General features: G+C 31.1%; 1 protein-coding gene across 1 annotated transcript in view; it reads right to left on the bottom strand.

Moving 5' to 3' along the window:
• LOC134720857 (hybrid signal transduction histidine kinase M-like) overlaps positions 1–20,094 on the bottom strand; it is a 42,262-nt gene extending 22,168 nt beyond the window's left edge. The window contains exons 1-5 of the mRNA XM_063583417.1: positions 20,045–20,094; positions 12,282–12,437; positions 5,815–6,219; positions 3,708–3,854; positions 2,976–3,059 (exon numbers count right to left, since the gene is read on the bottom strand). Of these exons, the coding sequence (XP_063439487.1) occupies positions 2,976–3,059; positions 3,708–3,854; positions 5,815–6,219; positions 12,282–12,396 (751 nt within the window). The 5' untranslated portion in view covers positions 12,397–12,437; positions 20,045–20,094. The remainder of the gene's footprint in view (positions 1–2,975; positions 3,060–3,707; positions 3,855–5,814; positions 6,220–12,281; positions 12,438–20,044) is intronic.
• Positions 20,095–20,604: the final 510 nt, after the last annotated feature.

Raw genomic sequence — 20,604 nt, forward strand, 5'->3', positions numbered from 1 at the left:
TTATTATCCGGAAACCAAATGTGTCTTTCGGACAACGATGCAGAGGTCAACCACATCATAGCATTATACATACCCCAAAATATTTTGCAGTTGTATAAAAAACAAAGCAACACAGACCCCACCACTAACCAGATCTGAAGGGTTGGCAGATCAATACTAAAATCAATGTAGGGTATCAAATCCAATTGGTTAGATGGCTTCATATATGTTGTAAATGTATTATGGCCTAAATAAGTAAGGAGACTAATGAAGATTTGGACCATGACGTTCAATTTGCAAATCATGTCTTGCTGATCATTTTTGTTATTCAAAGATTCTCTTTGCGTTCTTTATCTATCATAATTTTGAAGTTAATAGACATAAATAAATTTATCAATTTAGGGCAATAACTCAAATGAGAAGTCATCTAACATTTTGAATGTGAATGGACAGTAGCAGGAGTAGGTAGATCTCAACATCATGATCATTTTTACTCATTAGAATGTGAATGGACAGTAGCATGAGTAGGTAGATCTCAACATCATGATCATTTTTACTCATTAGGATTTGGGATGTGTTTAGCACTTTTCAAGATAAAAAACAAAAACTTGCATTTCACTTCTGTGCTCTATTTTTAACCATGTCTGTCATGTAAGTTGCATGAGTTGGTAGGCAGGGTCATCAGACTTATTTTTAAAACCCTCAATGATAATTATGGCCAAGTTTGGTTCAAATTGATTCTGTAGTTTCAGAGAGGAGGACTTTGTAAAGTTTTATAGCAGACAATGGACGCCAAGTGATGAGAAATTCAGAACAGCTCACACAATTGATCCTTTGGGTAATGTGATCTTATAATGATAATTTCATTAGTAAAAAAGAATCAAAATTGTTTTGTCTATTAACAGACTTGATTCTTTTTATTACAGGTAGCACTTATTTCATCGGAAAAATCAACCTTGCAGAAAAAAAATTGAATGCCAAAAAGACTATTATTTCATACATACAAACCAGGTCTATTTTGATCAACATTAGTAAATAAAGCCACCTCCCTTGATAATCTATATTAATCTACAGATCCAACAGACTTCTTAATATTTTTGAAATATTTTACAGTGATCAGCAGCATCTTATATGTAAACATAACTTTTTATTTCATGAAAATAATATAAGACAGTATATCATGCATACATGTATATATCACCCCACCTTTTTAATTGCACATGTATGTTAATAAATCTGTAAGTTTTGTTTCTGATATTATTTTTTCTTGAATGGCAATACTCAAGCAACAGCAGGGGTTAACAATCAGTAAACCAGATGCTCCGCAGGGCGCAACTTTATACGACCTCAGAGGTCAAACCCTGAACAGTTGAGGCAAGTATGGACACAACATTTATGCTTGATACAGCTCTTACTTTGGATTGTAATTAAATAGTTGACACAACATAGGTTTCTGACACAGAATGAATGTGGTCTAAGAACTTAAACTTAAAAACTTAAAAAATTTAAATTGTACATTTACCTACATGTACATGTTGTATTATGGTCCAATATCCAAAATCTAAATACATGGTTTAGATTCAGAATATCATAGAACCCAAGAATTCAATTTTTGATGATATCAAATAATGTTCAATTTTAGACCCTTTAGACCTAAATGTGGACCAATATGATAACCAGGCCCAAATATTATAAATCTAAATACATGGTTAGATTTAGCCAGCATATTGAAGAACCCCATATATTAAATTTTTGTTGAAATCAAAGTTAAATTTTGGACCCTGATTTGGACCAACTTGAAAACTATGCCCATAATCAAAAATCTAAGTACAAATGTACATGTTTAGATTCAGCATATCTAAGAACCTGAAGAATTTAATTTTGTTAAAATCAAACTGAGTTTAATTTAAGACCATTTGGACCTTAATATAGACCAATTTGAAAACTGGACCAAAAATTAAGAATCTAAATACACGGTTAGATTTGGCATAATTTTGAATAATTCATTTTTTGATTAAATCAAACAAAGTTTAATTTTGGACCCTTTTGGCCCCTAATTCCTAAACTGTTGGGCCAAAACTCCCAATCTATATATATACCAACCTTCCTTTTGTAGTCATAAACCTTGTGTTAAAATTTTATAGATTTCTATTTACTTATATACTAAATTTATTGTGCAAAAACCAAGAAAAATGCTTATTAAGGACCTTTTGTTGGCCCCTAATTCCTAAACAGTTGGGACCAAAACTCCCAAAATCAATCCCAACCTTCCTTTTGTGGTCATAAACCTTGTCTTAAAATTTTATAGATTTCTATTGACTTATACTAAAGTTATTGTGCAAAAACCAAGAAAAATGCTAATTTGGGACCTTTTTGGCCCCTAATTCCTAAACTGTTGGGACCAAAACTCACAAAATCAATCCCAACCTTCCTTTTATGGTTATAAACCTTGTGTTAAATTTCATAGATTTCTGTTTACTTATACTAAAGTTATTGTGCGAAAACCAAGAAAAATGCTTATTTTGACCCTTTTTTGCCCCTATATCCTAAACTGTTTGGACCAAACCTGCCAAAATCAACCCCAACCTTCCTTTAATGGTTGTAAACTATATGTGTTTAAATTTTATAAATTTCTATTTTCTAATACTAAAGTTATAGTGCGAAAACCAAATGTATTCAGACGACGAGGACGCCAACGTCATACCAATATATGACCAAAAAAATTTCAATTTTTGCGGTCGTATAAAAATAGCTGATTGTTCCACTGCTTTAGATTTGGAATATTTCTTTTCTCCAGAACGCGAAATCTTTTTTCCCATGGTGGTCCTTGAGGAAATTTTGCAGGTCCTCACTATTAATCTATTGAAAAATATTAAAATTGTGTCAGTCCTATGCAAAACTTTGGTGGTGAAATCCGAGGACTGTCACTTTTCGCAAACTCTGTGTAATTATTCTCAACCATTGCCATACAGATTTATCATAAATATTGTACTTACTAGGTGTTGTTGTTGTTGGAGAGTAATCATACACGTTTAAAATCTCAGATATACTTCTCTCTAGACCATGATGACCGTGTGCTTCTAAAATACATGAAATACAAAACAGTTTAATAACATAATCATATTTTCAGTTAAATTACAACATGTACAATGACTTTATAACATGTGGTTGAATAATTAGCCTTCGACATGAAATCATATGAACTGCATTAAATTCAGGAATACTTAAAGTTATTTTTTAAGCAGATTTGTTTGCCTTTATTCCTTTTTCGTGAACTCATAAAAGCCTTTTCATTTTCTCATTTTTTTTAAGCTTTGTGTGATTTTTACAGATGCACAATGATAAAAATTGGAATTACCTTTCTTCTCAAATAATTCACATTTATACACAGATAAATTGCTGGTCCATAATAATGTGTTGGAGAACAAACATACCTTTTAGTAATGGTTTTATGTTATTAAAGAGAGAATAACTATCATGACTATAATTGCATAATATTAATATTATTATATTATAAATAATACAAATAAAAAGATGTGGCAGAGTATGATAATAAGACAGCAATCCAATGACAAAACCTACTTTCTAGAACAAACAAATTGACAAGTTGCTATACAGTTTGTTAAACAAAGTTTAAATACAATTTATTATGATGAAAACCATTGACAAGTGGCTACACAGCTTGTTAAACATTGCTGAAGAAAATTATCATGAAATATGGACATTACCATTGTCTATAGTTAAATCTGGTTGGTTCTGGTTGGCATTTATTTCCTCCTGCACATCTTTGACTTCAGTGATATCTGATTTCTGTCCATCAAATTCATACTCCTTCCCCATATCTTTGTCATTATTTGGCATCACAGACTCTTCTACTGTAAAATATAAATATATAAATATATATATACTAAAAATTGAATTCTATGTCCACACTAGTAGAAATATAAATAAAATCAAATTTCAAAATGCTCTTAAAGTCCTTAAGGGTTACAGACTTATTATCGTGACATTATGTTACCATTAGTTACATTCATCCATGATTATCACAAAGATGTGAAACTGGTTGGAGAAAAATGTAGAGAATTAAAGGACTTTAAGAGCATTTTGAAATTTAATTTAATTTATATATATATGAACAAAATGATGAATGAAATGGTTGGCTACTGGATCTTCTGTTTTCTTTGATCTTATTTTTGAAAAGTTCAATAGCATTGGTTGATATAGTGTATCACCCGTTTGTCCTACATATATAACTTTTCACATTTTGTACAATTAATTGCATATACTACGCCTACGGTTTTACAATTTATTTGTCCCTGAATTGTATATTCTTTGCCAGTGTTGTCACAAAATACCTTGGTTTCATTTATATGTGAGCATAATGCACAATGTTGACTACATGGTCCACATCCATTAGTTTGTTTATAAAATAGTAAATTACTCTTTTTGTGCACTAAGATGTCTTTTATGTTGTTATCACGTTTAAATGCTATGATAGCGGATCCGGGAATCTTTTCTTGAGTCTGTTGGATTGATGGGGAATTTTAAGATTTTTTCTAAGAATTGAATGTACATTTTGAAATGCTTTAGCAAAAGTAATTACTAAAGGTACCCTGTTGTTTTCTTTAGTCGGTTTGTACTGTAATAGATCTTCTCCGTTAAAATTGGCGCAGCTTTATACGATCGCAGTGGTTGAACAGTTGGGGCAAGTATTGACACAAAATTCAAGCTTGAAAAAATTCAAGACACAGAATGAATGTGGTCTAATGAGCTTAAAAATTAATATATTTGCTACTGAGCAATACCCTATGCTGTTGAATATTAAAATCCCCTCAAAAACAAATATTCATACAAAAAATTGTTTTAATTTCTGAAATCTGAAATGAGAAAAATTTTATACCTCTACCCCCACCCCCTCCCACATTTCGTTCACCTCTCCTGTTTTCTTAATAAAAAATAATCTCAATTCAAATTCCTAATGAAGTTGGCAACAATACCTACTCATTTAAATACATCATATTAAAATAATTAAAATATAAAATGACATAAATTCATAGTTAAAATTAATATTAATAAACGGTAACTTCTAAAAACAAATTTACAGCTACACATCTCAAGACAATCATCATTTCTAAATACATAATTTTTAAGCAGTGTAAGGGAGGTAATCAAGTAATAAAACATATATATAAATTTTAATGGGATTACCTCCCCTTCACTTCTATTATCTAAATTGTCCTTTAATCAGAAAAATAATTTCTTTTCCCCCTTTTTTGTCCCTAGATGCTTTATGATTTGAACCATACATCCCCATAACAATCCCTTTGTAGTATGGAAACTTGTGGCATAATTTTAGAGAGATTTATAGACTTTTTTAAAAACACAAGTTATTCACTGAAAACTAAAAAATGCTTATTTTGGCTCCTTTTTTGGCCCCAAATTCCTACACAGTTAGGACCATAACCCTCAAAATCAATCCAAACCTGCTACCTGTGGAATTAAACATTGTGGTACAATTTCAGAGCAATTGAAATGCTTATACACAAGTTGATATCCAGAAAGTAGAAAAATGCTTGTTTTTGACCCCTTCCCTAATTCCAAAACCGTAGATACCATCATCCCCAAATGAATCCCAACCTTCTTTTTGATATATTGAACCTCTTTATAAAATTTCAAAGAGATTGATTCACTAAAACTAGATTTATTGTCTGAACACCAAGTGTGTCTTCAGACAACGACGCAGACGACAACATCATACCATTATAAGAACGCAAAAACTTTTTGCTGTTGTATAATAAGGGTGAAATTCATCTACATGACTGTTTTAACACTTACAATTTAAACATGCATATTTCTGGGGAGATTGATCAGCTAGACAAGAATCCAATTTACTATTGTCTAAAAGCTGCCTTGAATTAGATGAGTTTGTCAAATGGTTATCCTGTAACGATGCATGGTGTGAACTGACATGATTGTCCCCTAAATCATTGGTTTTCTTGAGAACAGTCTGTGGTGAGATTACATCTCCATGGGATGCAGGTTCCTTGCTCTGAGAGGCATTACTATTTATACAGTTATCTCCTCCTGATGTGCCACAACTGGTTCCTTGTTCAGGTTCTGATCCAGGGTTCACAGAATGGCGATCACTCAATTGACCTTCAGATCTATTACATGTTCTCTGTTCTATTATTTCTGTACTTTCAAAGAAATCTGCTGATCCAGAGGCATCATTTTTAGTACCTATAAATATATACATAAATGATTCAATTGACAAAAAAAAAAAGATTCATGGTTAACAGTGTTATATTTGAATATCCCGCTTATTAGTCAGTCACAATTATTCTTATGTAAGTTTTTTTTTCTATTTACTGTTTTAAGAAAATTTTGGAGTTATATCCCTTAAATATATATTTAACTATATATACAGTAAAAAAAAATCTTATTTTATTAATTTCTTGAATTTCACTGAACTACAATGCTCTAATGATGATCTGATTGAGTGTTCAATTGTCTGACAATAAAATCTCCTTTGTCGGATATCTACAAAATATGACTCCTTGATTTTTATTTTTTTTACTTGATTCACATAGGATTTTCAGTAAAATGTTGAAATATGCTTTAAAATATTAATGCAATGTGAAAAACAAATATTTCATCAAATAAATTGAACTCAGATATTCTTATGAGTATCCTTTTCATATTGGATACAATTTTTTTAAAGTCTGACACAGACATTTTGTAGATAAATTGTTTCAACTGAGGTACTACACAGGCTTCAAAAGGTGTCATTATGGAGTAAAGGAGATGGCGTCAAAACACGTCATCTACAGAGGAAAAGGTTAAAGGATTGCTTGTAAATTTTTATATACTTTTAATTGACTGCATTGATTTTATCTATTAACAGGCTATTATTTGAACTTGGAATTATTTTTAATTATGGAATTTGCTTGATTTCGTGTTATTGAATTTTTTAATAAATTCCATGTTTATTCTGTACTGAAATGTTCTGTGCTGCGCACAATACTTTCTATTACTAAGAAAATAGTATTTTTCAATAGAATGTACTGTGCCTTGACAACACTATCTAACCAAAATACATTGTATGGAAAGTGTTATTAACCGCTCAAAAGATTATAATAAGAAATAAACATGGAAAAATTTTAAACACAAGAAATTATGCAAATTCCATTATTAAAAATAATTCCAAGTTTACATAATAGCCTGTTATTATTATTATTATTACAATTTTTCTATAGCGCTAAATCTAAAACAATATTACTCAAAGCGCTTTACATCACATGTTAAACGAAATATACACACAGACAGTGATAAAAATATAAAACATGAACACACAAAATAAATATTTAAGTGTTAAAACTTTTCTAGATAAAAGGATTAATAATGTGGAAATTTTTACAAAAAAAGTGGAATATATATATCAATGAATCAAAATAAAATTATACTGAACAAAGTTGGTAAAATTAAATAGCCAAAAAAGTCTAAAATAAGATTGCTATTAAAAATTATCAAATATAAGTTAAAAATTTGAAAACGTATTCAAAAGATGAAAAAGGAATATTACCACGTAAAAATATAATTACTGAAATGAAAACATATGTGTGCTACTAAAACATACAATGTACATATTATAAATGAAACATATCTCCAGTTAAAAGAAAGGTTCGATAAATCAAAAGCAGGCTAACGTCTATGGCACAATGTATCACAGAAACGAATTTAAGGGATTAAAAATGCTTGTCGAAAAAAGTGAGTTTTTAAGTTCTTTTTGAATACAGGCACCGACTTTGCATTTTGAAGTTCTTTTGGTAATGCATTCCAAAGGATGGCCGCAGCTTGATCAAATCTTCTATTGCCGTAGGTTTTGGTTTGCACAATAGGAGTTACGAGTGTTAAGTTGTTTTCAGACCTTAATGATCTTGATGGCCTGTATAAATTTACAAGTTCACTAAGATATAATGGCGCTTCATGTTTCACGGACTTGAATACATATAATAATATTTTGTATTGCACCCTGTATTGCACAGGCAGCCAGTGAAGAGACTCAAGTGTCGAAGTAATGTGTTCGTGTTTCTTTTTTCTTGTAACCACTCGGGCAGCAGTGTTCTGAATCATGTAAGCTGGTAGTCCATAAAGTAAAGCGTTGCCATAATCCAATCTAGAAATAATTAACGAATTGACCAGAGTTTTACATGCATCCTCGTTGATGTACGGACGTATGCGGCCTATATTTCGTATTTGATAAAAACATGAACCTCGAAACTGAACTGTTCAGTATTATTATATTATATACAACTCGTCTAAACATCAACCCAACAATGTTTGATCTGTAAATTTGCTTTCGCAAATGTTATATTATATTATATTTATATATATTATTTATTTTTTGTATATTTTAAGGGTTCATGCTTTTTCATATTTTAATTCTATCATTTCTTTCTTATTCTTTTATTAATTCTTATATGCTTGTCTGATTCGTATCAGTAAGTGCTTTGTAATTTTTGTGTTATATATTTTTTGTATTTTATTAATTTAAGGAATGCCTGTAATATTTTTTCTGTCTATTATGAAATAACATCAAAAATGAGGTGCACACTAAATAACCTGCATAGTGAATTATTTCAAAGCGTGCACCACATTTTTTATGTTATTTTAAATAGACAGGAAAAGATCATAGTCATTTCTAATAATTTAATTCTAAATTCGATTTTAAACTGGAGAAAACCATGAAAAAACGTTGGTGATGTCAAGGTCACATGACAAAATTATGTCTATGAGCTGATAAACAGTTTCAGCCAATCAGAAGATGAATTACATCCAAAATTAAATTATTTTTAAATGTAAAGTGCTACTTAAGGAATAACAGTACTGTAGTTGAAGAGTTGCCACCGTCAATTGTAGATTTGACGGTCGCAAATGCAGTTTTACTGGCGACGCGTAGCGGAGACAGTAAAACGGAGATTTGCGACCGTCAAATCAAAATTGACGGTGGCAACTCTTCAACTACAGTACTGTAATTCCGATTCTAATACATTTCAAAAAGAAACAATACGAAAAAACTTGGAAAAATGTCTAAATTTGACAAATAAAAAAAAATCCGCCAAACTTCATGAATGATTTTGGCACAAAGACGTCATGGCTAAACGTCATACAAATGAAAACTTACAAACTGGAGGTAATTACATTATCTGTACGGTTCAAATTCGGATAAAATTACATTAAAACGGTGATTTCGAGGTAGGTGTCGTTTTATTTTCGATTATATAGTAGTAATCGAACATTTGTTGATTCATCAATTCAAAATGGCGGGTCTTTCCTTAGTTACGCCTGGTCAACTGTGGATTTGATGGCAACTCTTAGCCAATGAAAAACATTGTTACATTCAAATTGCATTAGAATGAAGAGTAGTTGTTGTAATTATATAATGCGTTCTATAAATATTGTTTTATATGAATTAATTATAATTAAATGGGTTGTTATAAAATTAATTTGCATAAGTAAACTGTTGGAGAATATTTAAGTTAAATTATTCAAACCTACCATCATCAGATAATTAAAATCTTACAAATTTACTTATTCAAGTAAATATTACCTTTGAATAAGTATAAACATGACATTCCAGTATAAGTATTATCACTGACTGCTAGTTTATTGTCAATTATAAAATGTAAAACTAACTTGACCTTCAACTTCAATTGATCTATGTGTATACATTATTCTGACAATCATGTTTTCAAATCTCACCAATATAGTTATTTAGATTTTAATTTGTATGTTTTTAAACTAGATATCAAATTTCAACTTTATAGACAACACTATTGTTCTTTTCAAATAATTTTTACCTGTTTATATTTACAAAGCACTAAAAATATTTTAAAATTGTAAACTTAGGTATAAAGACTTAGCTTAACTTCTGGGGTACAGTTGTAAAGGAGTAGGTCCAGTAAGTGCCGATGAGTTTATATGAAAAATTTTAACTGATTCAGTCGACATCATAAAAAACGCTCCGATTCAAGCTTCAATATGAAAAATTCTATCAAACATGCCAAAAAACGTCACTGTACAGATGGTTTTTGTCAAAAATGAAAGTGGCGGCATCCGTGTTCATCCTCAACCTTTATTTATGTTATGTACTTTCATCAAAAATAACTTACAATTCAATATTATGAATGAACACGAATGCGGCCACTTTTATTTAAGGCGGAAACCGTCTAAAATTGAACTAAAATGCTAAAATTGTGAAGATTTCAGTAATTTAGCATGACTTTATGACGCCTAAGTATATATATATGGGCATTGTTTTGTCAAAAACAGCCAATATTTATGTAGCAGTAGCATTCTTCTTTCCAAAAAATAGCTAAAAGATAACATATTCACTATTTTGTAAAACTGCTTAATTTTGGGGCCAAAAAGGGGTCTTACTGAACCTTCTCCTTTAAGATGTCAGTGATATTGTTGGCTTTTTTCAAAACTACCTCTACCCATTTTCATTGGGAAAATATGTGTCATTTTCATCAAATAGGAAAATTTAAAATTAACCATGAATTTGACTGAAACTTCAAGTTGCAGAGCCATTTTCAAGAGTCAAACCCTGCTTTAAAATAAGATCTAGACCTCATTTTGTCAGTGATGATACATAAATAGACCATCAAATCTGCAATTTTAGTCATTTTAGGCATAAAAAATGTTTAAATGAGTGTTTTTCAGTGTGTATTCATGCACAATTTCTACTGAGACAGCTCTATTTGGGGAAAAAATTGTCTTTTAGGGAATAATTTTTTAAGTCATTTTTTTCAAATTAATTGGGATTCTTCTACAGGGGGAAAATCCTTTATTCTCCACTAATTCAAGGCAAACAATATCACTGTGATAATAAATGTTTTGATAGTTTATATTTTTATTTTGCTGGGTTATTTTTAGAACAGAATTGCTTTGTTGTTTCTCATATTTAAAATCTTACCTAAATAGACACTTAAAACAGGGATATCCTGAACATTTCATGATTTGGTACATGTACCTGTATTAGAAAACCTGCCAGCAACCAAAAATTAAGTTACAAGAAATTAACCCTACCTGAAATATATATTGCAATTTGTTCCAAACATACCAATACCAATATGTCCACTGTGGATTTGGAATATCCGAGTTTCAATTCATTGTTCTTTTTTAACCTTCACCTTTCTAATTTAAAGGAAATACCAAAAAATTTAAAATATCGCAGGTGTTTCATTTTATTTATTTTTGGATTCTATTTTTAGTAATTTTGTAATTTCAATGAATATGATTATGTACTTTAATACCCAGGTAGATTATAAATAACTTATGTGAGATTTTTATTGGCATAATGACCAAAAAACTTAAATAAATTGGGTTACTACATTAAAAAAGATATTAGCACTGAGGACAGTACCCTGAACTATTTACTGTTATTAAATGATTGTGCAAATTCCATATGGATACATGTATAGTGTATATTACTTATTTGATGTTTGTCACAAACTTACAATTTAAAGTTTAAATAGCATTAAACATTTGAAATGTATTGATAATGTACTTTACACAGTAATTCATTTGATTAAATGACATGACTGAAACTTGTATGATAATCATTTATCACCTAAACAATACCTTTTTTATTTTTTATACTTCTATCACCATGATCACCTGCATTATTCAATTTAAACTTTTTGTTAAAAAAAAATTTGTTTTGATAATAAATAATATGCATACTATTTCATCTAACTTGTCATGTTTATAGAAGTGGGTTTTTGTTTTCGAATTATGGGAGGTAACTCATGACACCAAATATTCTGACTTTCACAAGTCACAAAATTCTGACTTGTTTATATCAGAGCTCTGACTGTCAATGAAACATTCATAGTTTCATACACATAAGCCCAAATAATATTCACACATAATAAAATCAAATGTCATTTTGAAAAAGATGGTAAGGGAACTTTTCTCAAGTTAAATCAGTCTGAAAAAGTATCTTTTCAGGATATATGTTACAATTTGACAGTGCAAAAAATAACATTTCGAATTTGAAAGCAACATCATTACCTCTGTTAAAACCTTATCTTTAGTATAATTTTCATAGGCTTCAGCAGTTGGTTACCAAAAAATACAAGTTCAATAGATAGGTTTTATTTGACACAATTAAAGCAAGAGCCTATTCTCTACTTTTACCATGTTGAAGGCATCTATCTAGATTTTTTTTCCCTTGGAACATGTGGAATGATGAGTTTGTACATTTTTTCTAAACATCGTAGATATTGCCTTCTTACCTCCAGATTCAACCAATGAATAATGTCTGGTTATTTGTTTATATACATAGTAACAACCAAAGGTGGCAGCACCAACACCAATGGCTCCAGCTAAAACCTCTTTCTGGATAGGCATGCTGCATACGTGTATAACTCAACCCATTGTAAAGAATTAATCTGAAGAAGAAAAAAAATAGAATTTAAATTGTATACATGTATTTTTTTTTTAATGATATGGTAATCTTTTTAATGGACATTGTACATGTATATAATCTGACCTAGTTTTAGATGGACAAACATCAGGACAGAACACATATCAGCTTTATCGTGTATTTCCTGGTACTAAAATTAAAAACATACATGTCAAACATTTTTTTTACTTCAGTATCATCATTGATCATAGGATAAAATAGAAAATAGAAATGGAGAATGTGTCAAAGAGACAACAACCCAACCATGGAAAAGACAACAGCAGAAGGTCACCAACAGAAATTATCGTACCCAGAGGCGTCCTTCAGCTGGCCCCATAACAAAATATACTAGTTCAGAGTCTTTTTCATCTGTCAATATCAGGGGTTAAAGTCATAAAACTTTGCTCAGTGCTCTGAGCACAAAAATCATGCTCGAAACACAAAATCCAGCATTTTGATTGGTTGATATTTGAGTCTGAGTACAAAATCGTGCTCAAAAGTTTTATGACCGCAAGACCTAAATGGAATAATTAGGACACTGGGTAGGCATATTGAATTATACATATTGTCGCTGGGCTTCTAAACATTTCTAAAATGCATCTTCCCTAGCCAAGGGTTACGATCCACTCCCGCTCTCTTCACCCTTGGCGGATTAAGATCAAATTTCAAAGACACAAGGTAAGGATTTTTATTGGTTGCAGTCAAAACTCGCTGCATCCAATCAAAAAGCGCCTATAACATGATCACATGTAAATGTAGAAAGTGTTTGTAAACAATTGCCACGTGTTTATAGTGCAACAAGTCATAACATCCATAAACATACGACTATATTTAGCAATGTTTAGTGACAACTTGAATGTCTATAATCAACCATTGAGAAGTTCCTGTGTATGTTTCATGTTCAAATGCATGAATGTTGACATATATTTTCCTTTCCAGCTTTTTGCGTATTGTTATGCATTTACTTTTCTACATTGGTTAGAGGTATAGGGGGAGGGTTGAGATCTCATAAACATGTTTAACCTAGCTGCATTTTTGGGCCTGTCCCAAGACAGGAGCCTCTGGCCTTTGTAAGTCTTGTATTATTTTAATTTTAGTTTCTTGTGTACAATTTGGAAATTAGTATGGCGTTCATTATCACTGAACTAGTATACATATGTATAAATATTTGTTTAGGGGCCAGCTGAAGGACGCCTCTGGGTGGGGAAATTTTTCGCTACATTGAAGACCTGTTGGTGACCTTCTGCTGTTGTTTTTATATTTGGTCGGGTTGTTGTCTCTTTGACACATTCCCCATTTCCATTCTCAATTTTATTACCTAGTGTGTAGAATCTAGACGCTTCCGTGTTTTTACCTCCAAATTAGAGAGTTCAATTGCTACCATTGGTCAAGAATAATGTATTCGGAATGGGCGTGATTTTTATCCTCCGATAGATGGCGCAACATTAATTGTTATCACAAGTGTTGGCTCAATCCGCCGTGGGTGAAGAGAGTGGAAGTCGATCGTAACCCTTGGCTAGCGAAGATGCTAAAATGTTGTAGATGACTTTGTTGGCTAAAAATACTTTTTGACATCAATGGTCTGGGTGGGAGGAAATCTTTGGTATTACAAAATAGCATATAATTAGACCAATCAAAATGTGAGAAATAAGACATATTACAAAATTGCCAATGTCAGTTGTTTGTGAAGTTTGCTTCCAAAATGTTGTATGAAAACTTGAAAATCGTTGTGAATGGCTTTGGGGAAAAAATAATTGTACATTTCTTTATTTCTGTGAAAATATTTTAAGTTCTTGGATAATCCAGAAATGTCAAAGTACTATTTACAAAAATGTTCAAGTTCACATACGACATTTTGGAAGCATTAGCATTTTGCCAAAATTTTCAAAGCCTGTTTGTGAGATTTTAGAAGCCCATCAACAATATCTAAAATGGATTCCATTCTAGGGCTGCTGTACATAGGTCATGAATGTTGGAATACAATGTATGTAGCTAGGGGTCCAATGACTCCAATTTCATGAATAAGATTTTGATAACATTTGGTGGGATCAACAAATCAAAATTTAATTGAATGTTCATGATGTTACTGACATACATGACATAGTGACTCAAAGAATCCTTTCTGAATTATTCATCTGTATGTTTAACACACAGGGTATCCAGATCTGAATTCAGCAGAGGGATCAAAATCTCATAGAGCAATAAATAACAAATATGTACTACATTGTACTAGTTAGTATGCAAAATCTGGATGAGATTCCTACCAAGCATAAAAAAAATCCTGCATGGGAACTCAAATTATTTCAAAGAAAGCACTACTCATAGACTTAAATCCAACTTGATTCTAATTTTAATTGTCTGATTGAAAATATTAGACTCATTCCCGTATACAATGTACATGATGTATACAGCAATGAAAATGACTAGTAGACATGATGTAAAGTACTTTGTTCATCATTCTTAGCTTCTAGATTGAATGTTGTGGGTTGCTAATATTTTAGTCAAACAAAAAAGTTACTGAAAGACTTGATGTAACAGTGTTCTGAATTGTCAAGAATTGGGGTACTATTTTAAAATTATTTAATTAATATCCCAGGTGAGCAAACTACACAATAACACAAAATGTGGAAATTTTTGGATGGAGTTAAAACGCAAGGCAAAAAAAAATTGATTAATAACAATTTTTTCAAACTGACAAAAGGAAACGCATATATAAAATATCCTGAGGAAAAGGTCTCGAATGGTTTAAGTTTAATTGTAAAGTCAATCGTAATTTAATGCATTGTAAAACATGTGAACAATTTGCAGTGACAGACCTAGATGAGAAATGTATTTTTGTAACGGGATCTTCAAATTTTAAATAAGATTTTGTACTTTCTCCTGAACAAACAGAACAGCACAAAAATCTGGTTACACACCATTAGTCCGACATCCCATTGGTCCGACAACCCATTAGTTCGACAACCCAATAGTCTGACAACCCATTGCTCCGACAGCCCAATACTCAGACAACCCATAAGTCCGACACTAATCAAGTCAAGTATCAGGGAATCAGGGTAAAATAAAATCTGTCTGTCTATTATTACGTTTAGATATGTAATTATAACATATTTTAAGAAATAACCCCGTATATATATATAACATAAGGCTAAGGTAGTTAGAATACTTTATATATATTTCGGAATATGTATATAGAACATTACAGAAAAGAATATTTCATTTTCCAAATTAAAGAATCTTTAAAGAACATATAAATCAAGAACGATTGATGGTACAAGCTACTGATGATACATGTACCCCCGCTCAAACATTTCGGTAGACAGGAAGTTTTTGAGTATAACTGACTTATATAAACCTTGAAACCAAATTTCAGAAATCATTGTATTGAAGTTACTGAGAAAAATGTGACAAACATTTTCAACTTGGCTGTTGTGTAATGAATAATGAATTTGAAAACGCATCACACGATATAGCCAACTTCAATAAACCTTTCAGAAATCCTTGCGACGAAAATATTTATGGGACTAACGGATTAACTGACGGATGGACGGTTGGACATGTTGGATGGACGGACAGACAGAGGTAAACAGTATACCCCACCTTTGTTCGTAGCGGTGGTATAATGATTGGGTCAACATTAAGACATTACAGTACTAATATGATATAATTATCTTTATAGCACTTTAAGCCTCAGTCAAAATCGGAGCCAAGACAAAATAGAAAAAAACAACTGACACAATGATATCAAATAACAGTCAGTATCAAGACATGTACATGTACTACATAACTCAAAAGAACTAACAATGTAAACATCATTTTCCCCCAATAATAGTAAAGTTATCTTGTGTTAACATCAAAAATTTATCATATTTTCTTACTATTTAAAGTTCTTACATGTGCATGTGCTAGAAATATGGTTAAAGAGTTCCTCCCTCAAATTATTATGAAGTGAGCTTTCGATTGAAAAATGACACTCATCCTCAACTTTATCAGCTGTGCAAAAGGATTTTTTTTTAGCATCTAGCATTTTCAATTCTTAATGTAATGGAAGAGCACTGATTTTGAATTAACATATGAATTACTTTTCTTAAAATCAGTGATATCTAAAAAAAAAAAGAATTCTTTCGAAAACAATCTTTAAATGAAAAATAAGTGACAAGTTTCCAACAAAACACATAATTTACTAAATTTTTAAAATTTGACAAAGACACAAGCGTGACAAGAATGTCACACATTGTCTTAGATTTTTTACTAGTTTTTTCTTGGCTTTATACTGCACTCGTTCTATTTGAGCAGTCTAAATGCGTTAACAGTATATTTCTATGACATATACAGTCACTGAGCCAATATCACTTTTCCTTATGAATATATAGATAGAAGTTGCCGAAATATTCATATCTGTCATATTTGTTTTTCATAATAACTTTTGTTGTAATCACCATTCCTGCATCTCCACCAACGGTTGAACCATAATAAAAAAGATATTTTTTCTACATTTTAAAATAAGCTCAGGATATAAAATCAGTATCCCTACAAATATATTGAGTTTCTTTCTATGTCTGATCGATTGTGTATACTGTATCCGAATTCTGTGGATTCACATTGATATCCTTATTTTTAAGGATCTGGGTATGTATTTCTGTCTCTTTCTTTTTCTCATTTTGACTGAAGCTACATTAGTCCATTATTTCTGCGACAAAATTAATTGAAACAAAACTCAGATGAGTGATACAAGGAGAGAAATTGTTGCGACCAAAGAGGGCGGATGGTGTTATCCAACTCCGATATATTTATTTATGTAGTTAACCATGTTAATAGTGGGGAAACCTCACTCTCCTGATATGTGTGAAGGGGCAACCAAAGATCTAGTGAAAGAAAGTAGATCAAGACACATATGGACCATAATTTGGTATTCCGCCTTTGGTTTCTTCTTGTATCCTTTTTTATAAGTTCTAAAACTTTAACTTTTATTCTGTGGCTTGTGTTGGTGTTAAAATAGTTTTAATGGAACAATTGAGTTTTTCATGAAAAAATTAATACATTTTGATTCACCGTTTACGTGACAGGAAACCAAACAGGAAACCAACCTTTTATTTTCTTTATTTTGCACAATATATTTCAAAAGACATTAATGAACACCATTACCATGATTTCTAGAGTTACTTGCTTTATGTTAATATTTAAAATCTATTTTCAATGTTAAGTTAAAGTTTTTTTTAAAACGTGACAGGAAACCATAATAATTAACCGAAAGCATTTTTTTAGTTTTATTTTATTGCAAAATCTGCTTAAAATAATCTGAACAGTATACTTTTTCTTAAAATCCATCATAAATGTAACAGTATTATAAAACCCCTAAATATGTGCTTGTTTTGAAAACAATTAGTGCAATTTATTCAGAAATTTTCATATTTTCTTCATTGATACAGGATACCATAATCGTTGTATCTTGATGTTTTAGCTAAAAAAAATGTATTTATATTTGGTTTTGTAATTCCAGTTATAAACAATTTATTCCAAATCATTGGCAATGTTAAATTCTTTAAATCCAGTTTTAAAAGAAAAAAACTTTTAACTTGAATTGGAATTAAAATCTTTGAATTAGGCACCATGTGATATTTGTGACATGTACACCATGATCACCATCTACATGGTTCCCACATTTTAACCTAGTTTAGTGGGCTAAAATCAATAAAGTACTTCCTTTCAAGTCATGCATGGTAAAATTTTACTTCTCCTTTGACAAGTTTATTGCGTTTCTGAAAAGTGTTTGCAGAACATGAATAAAAAAAAATAATTAAAAATTGTGACAAAGATACCAACTGTTGTACATTCCAAGTGTAACGGTAAATTAACATCTATTTTTTTATTAAATTATCTTTATTCAACTAAAATATCCAGTAATATTTACTGCTGAGGCAAAATCAATCCAATGAGCATCGGCACAATGATAAGAGACGTAATTTTGATTGAATTTTCCAAGGACCCTTTACATCGTTATCCGGAAACGAAGTGTGTTATACGTCTGTCAAATCTGAAATCGATTTGTCAAGTCATTGGGCATTTATTTTCACACAAGATCGTATGTAACATTATGCACATAGGAAAAATAATAGACCTGCGGCACAATCTCTTTGAATTTTTTTTAAACAAGACGAAACAAGTCTACAGATTATGTTTGCCAACATCCCGTTGGAATCAAAAACAATGTTTAGACCTAGTTTTTCATATATCCGGCCGTAAGGGCGTGATCACATGTTAGTCACATATTTCACATATGACCGGAAATGATTAGAACTTAACAAAAAAATAATTTTAATAAAAAAAAAGAGGAAATAACTGGACTTCTGTTTCGTGTGAAATGTAACACATAACGATAAAGACATTTTCTAACTTAATTATTACGAAGAACAAAACTAGAATGTAAATCCTCTCTGATTTACCTGTTTGATCATCTCGCGAGAGTTCATATTTGCATATTGTTATAAAGAATTCTATTAAAACAAAGCAGATTACATCATCTAAAATTTGCGCTACGAAATCGAAAACCAAAGTAACGCTAGTGTTCTTACACCTGCTACAGAAGTACTTATGGTTCTCAGCATTTTCTTCTGACTATTCTTATTGACTTTTCCTACAGTAATACACATTTTTATCACTTTTCTATCGTTATAGGAAACGAGCCCAATAGCAAATTATGGTTCATATGCAAAAAATAGCGAACTAGACCAGCACAGACTGATAGCAGACACACAAACAACGAAATATAAAGATAGATAAAGTACATAGACACGTAAAACGAAAGTGAGACGAGGGTAAGGACTGAGCAGTTGCTATAAGCATGTGTATCAACTCTTATTTACTGAGACAAATATCCCACATGGAAAGAAAAATTGTAATCAAAACGGTCAACCACACATATCATAGATAACGGAGTTGGTCTTTTTAGAGAAAATTTACACACCTGTACTATTGTTTTTCTGTTTGTCTTTTTTATTTTTAGCCATGGCGTTTTAGAGTTTGTTTTAGATTTACAAGTTTGACTGTCCCTTTGGTATCTTTCGTCCCTCTTTTAACATGCTTAAGAAAAACGCATTGTCGGAATAATGGGCTGTCGGAGTAATGGGCTTCGGAATAGTGGGCTGTCAGAGTATTGGGCTGTCGGAATAGTGGGCTGTCGAAGCATTGGGCTGTCGGAATAAATTATAATGGTTGTCGGACTAATGGGATGTCACCAAAAATCTACTGGAATAAAGAAGAGAAAAAAATTATAATAGCCTTTCAAGACGTCATAATTATTTGGACTAGTCATGTGAAAGATTGAAAGATCAATAGTTTCAATGTATAATCAAACACCACTATCTATATGAGGATTCAGTAAGTTTAACTTACTTGTTCAAGTTAGAGCTGACACTGTCATGACTGTAAATGATTGACTATCTTGAGTGGGGCAATGTACATTCATCATTATATGTAATCTCAATTCCTATACATTTTAACTCAACAGTTTAGACCAAGTGTTGTCATTATTTCTATGATAGAATACTTCCCCCCTGACATGTATTTTCTAAAGAAAAATCTATAAATACATACAATCACATAAAAATTCCATAGGGATACCCACGTTTCCTCTTTATTTTTCTGTATTTAAGTATATTAAAGTGTTCATGTATGGTGTGGATTCAAAATCATAACAAGTATTAATCTAATCTTAGACCATTTTTTAAAATATTATCAAAGCATTCAATAAAAGTTGTTGTATCCTTTTCATTTTCAATACTATTGATATTGAATTGTTCATATGGTTTATTTTTATTTTACAGTTTTAATTGTATTTTATGCTATTGCGAGGGCAGGAGTGTTTTAATTATAGTCTATAACACTATGTTATATGGAGATATAATAGTGATCCGGCTATGAACGATTGGACTGTGTAATATATATAGTAAACTACGTTTACATGGTGATGGATTAGTCCGCATGCTGTATATATATATGTTACTGTGATATAAATCATTATAATAACTACCTACGTATATTGATTTTATGAGTGCCCCGTGTGTAAGGGTTAGGGTGCAAATAAGGGTGCAAATTGGAATTACGCTATAGAAGCGAAGCTCCTGCTAGAGGAGGAAGATAAAGACTAGGTAACA

This window comes from Mytilus trossulus, chromosome 6 (genome assembly GCF_036588685.1).
Source record: "Mytilus trossulus isolate FHL-02 chromosome 6, PNRI_Mtr1.1.1.hap1, whole genome shotgun sequence".
NCBI lineage: Eukaryota > Metazoa > Mollusca > Bivalvia > Mytilida > Mytilidae > Mytilus > Mytilus trossulus.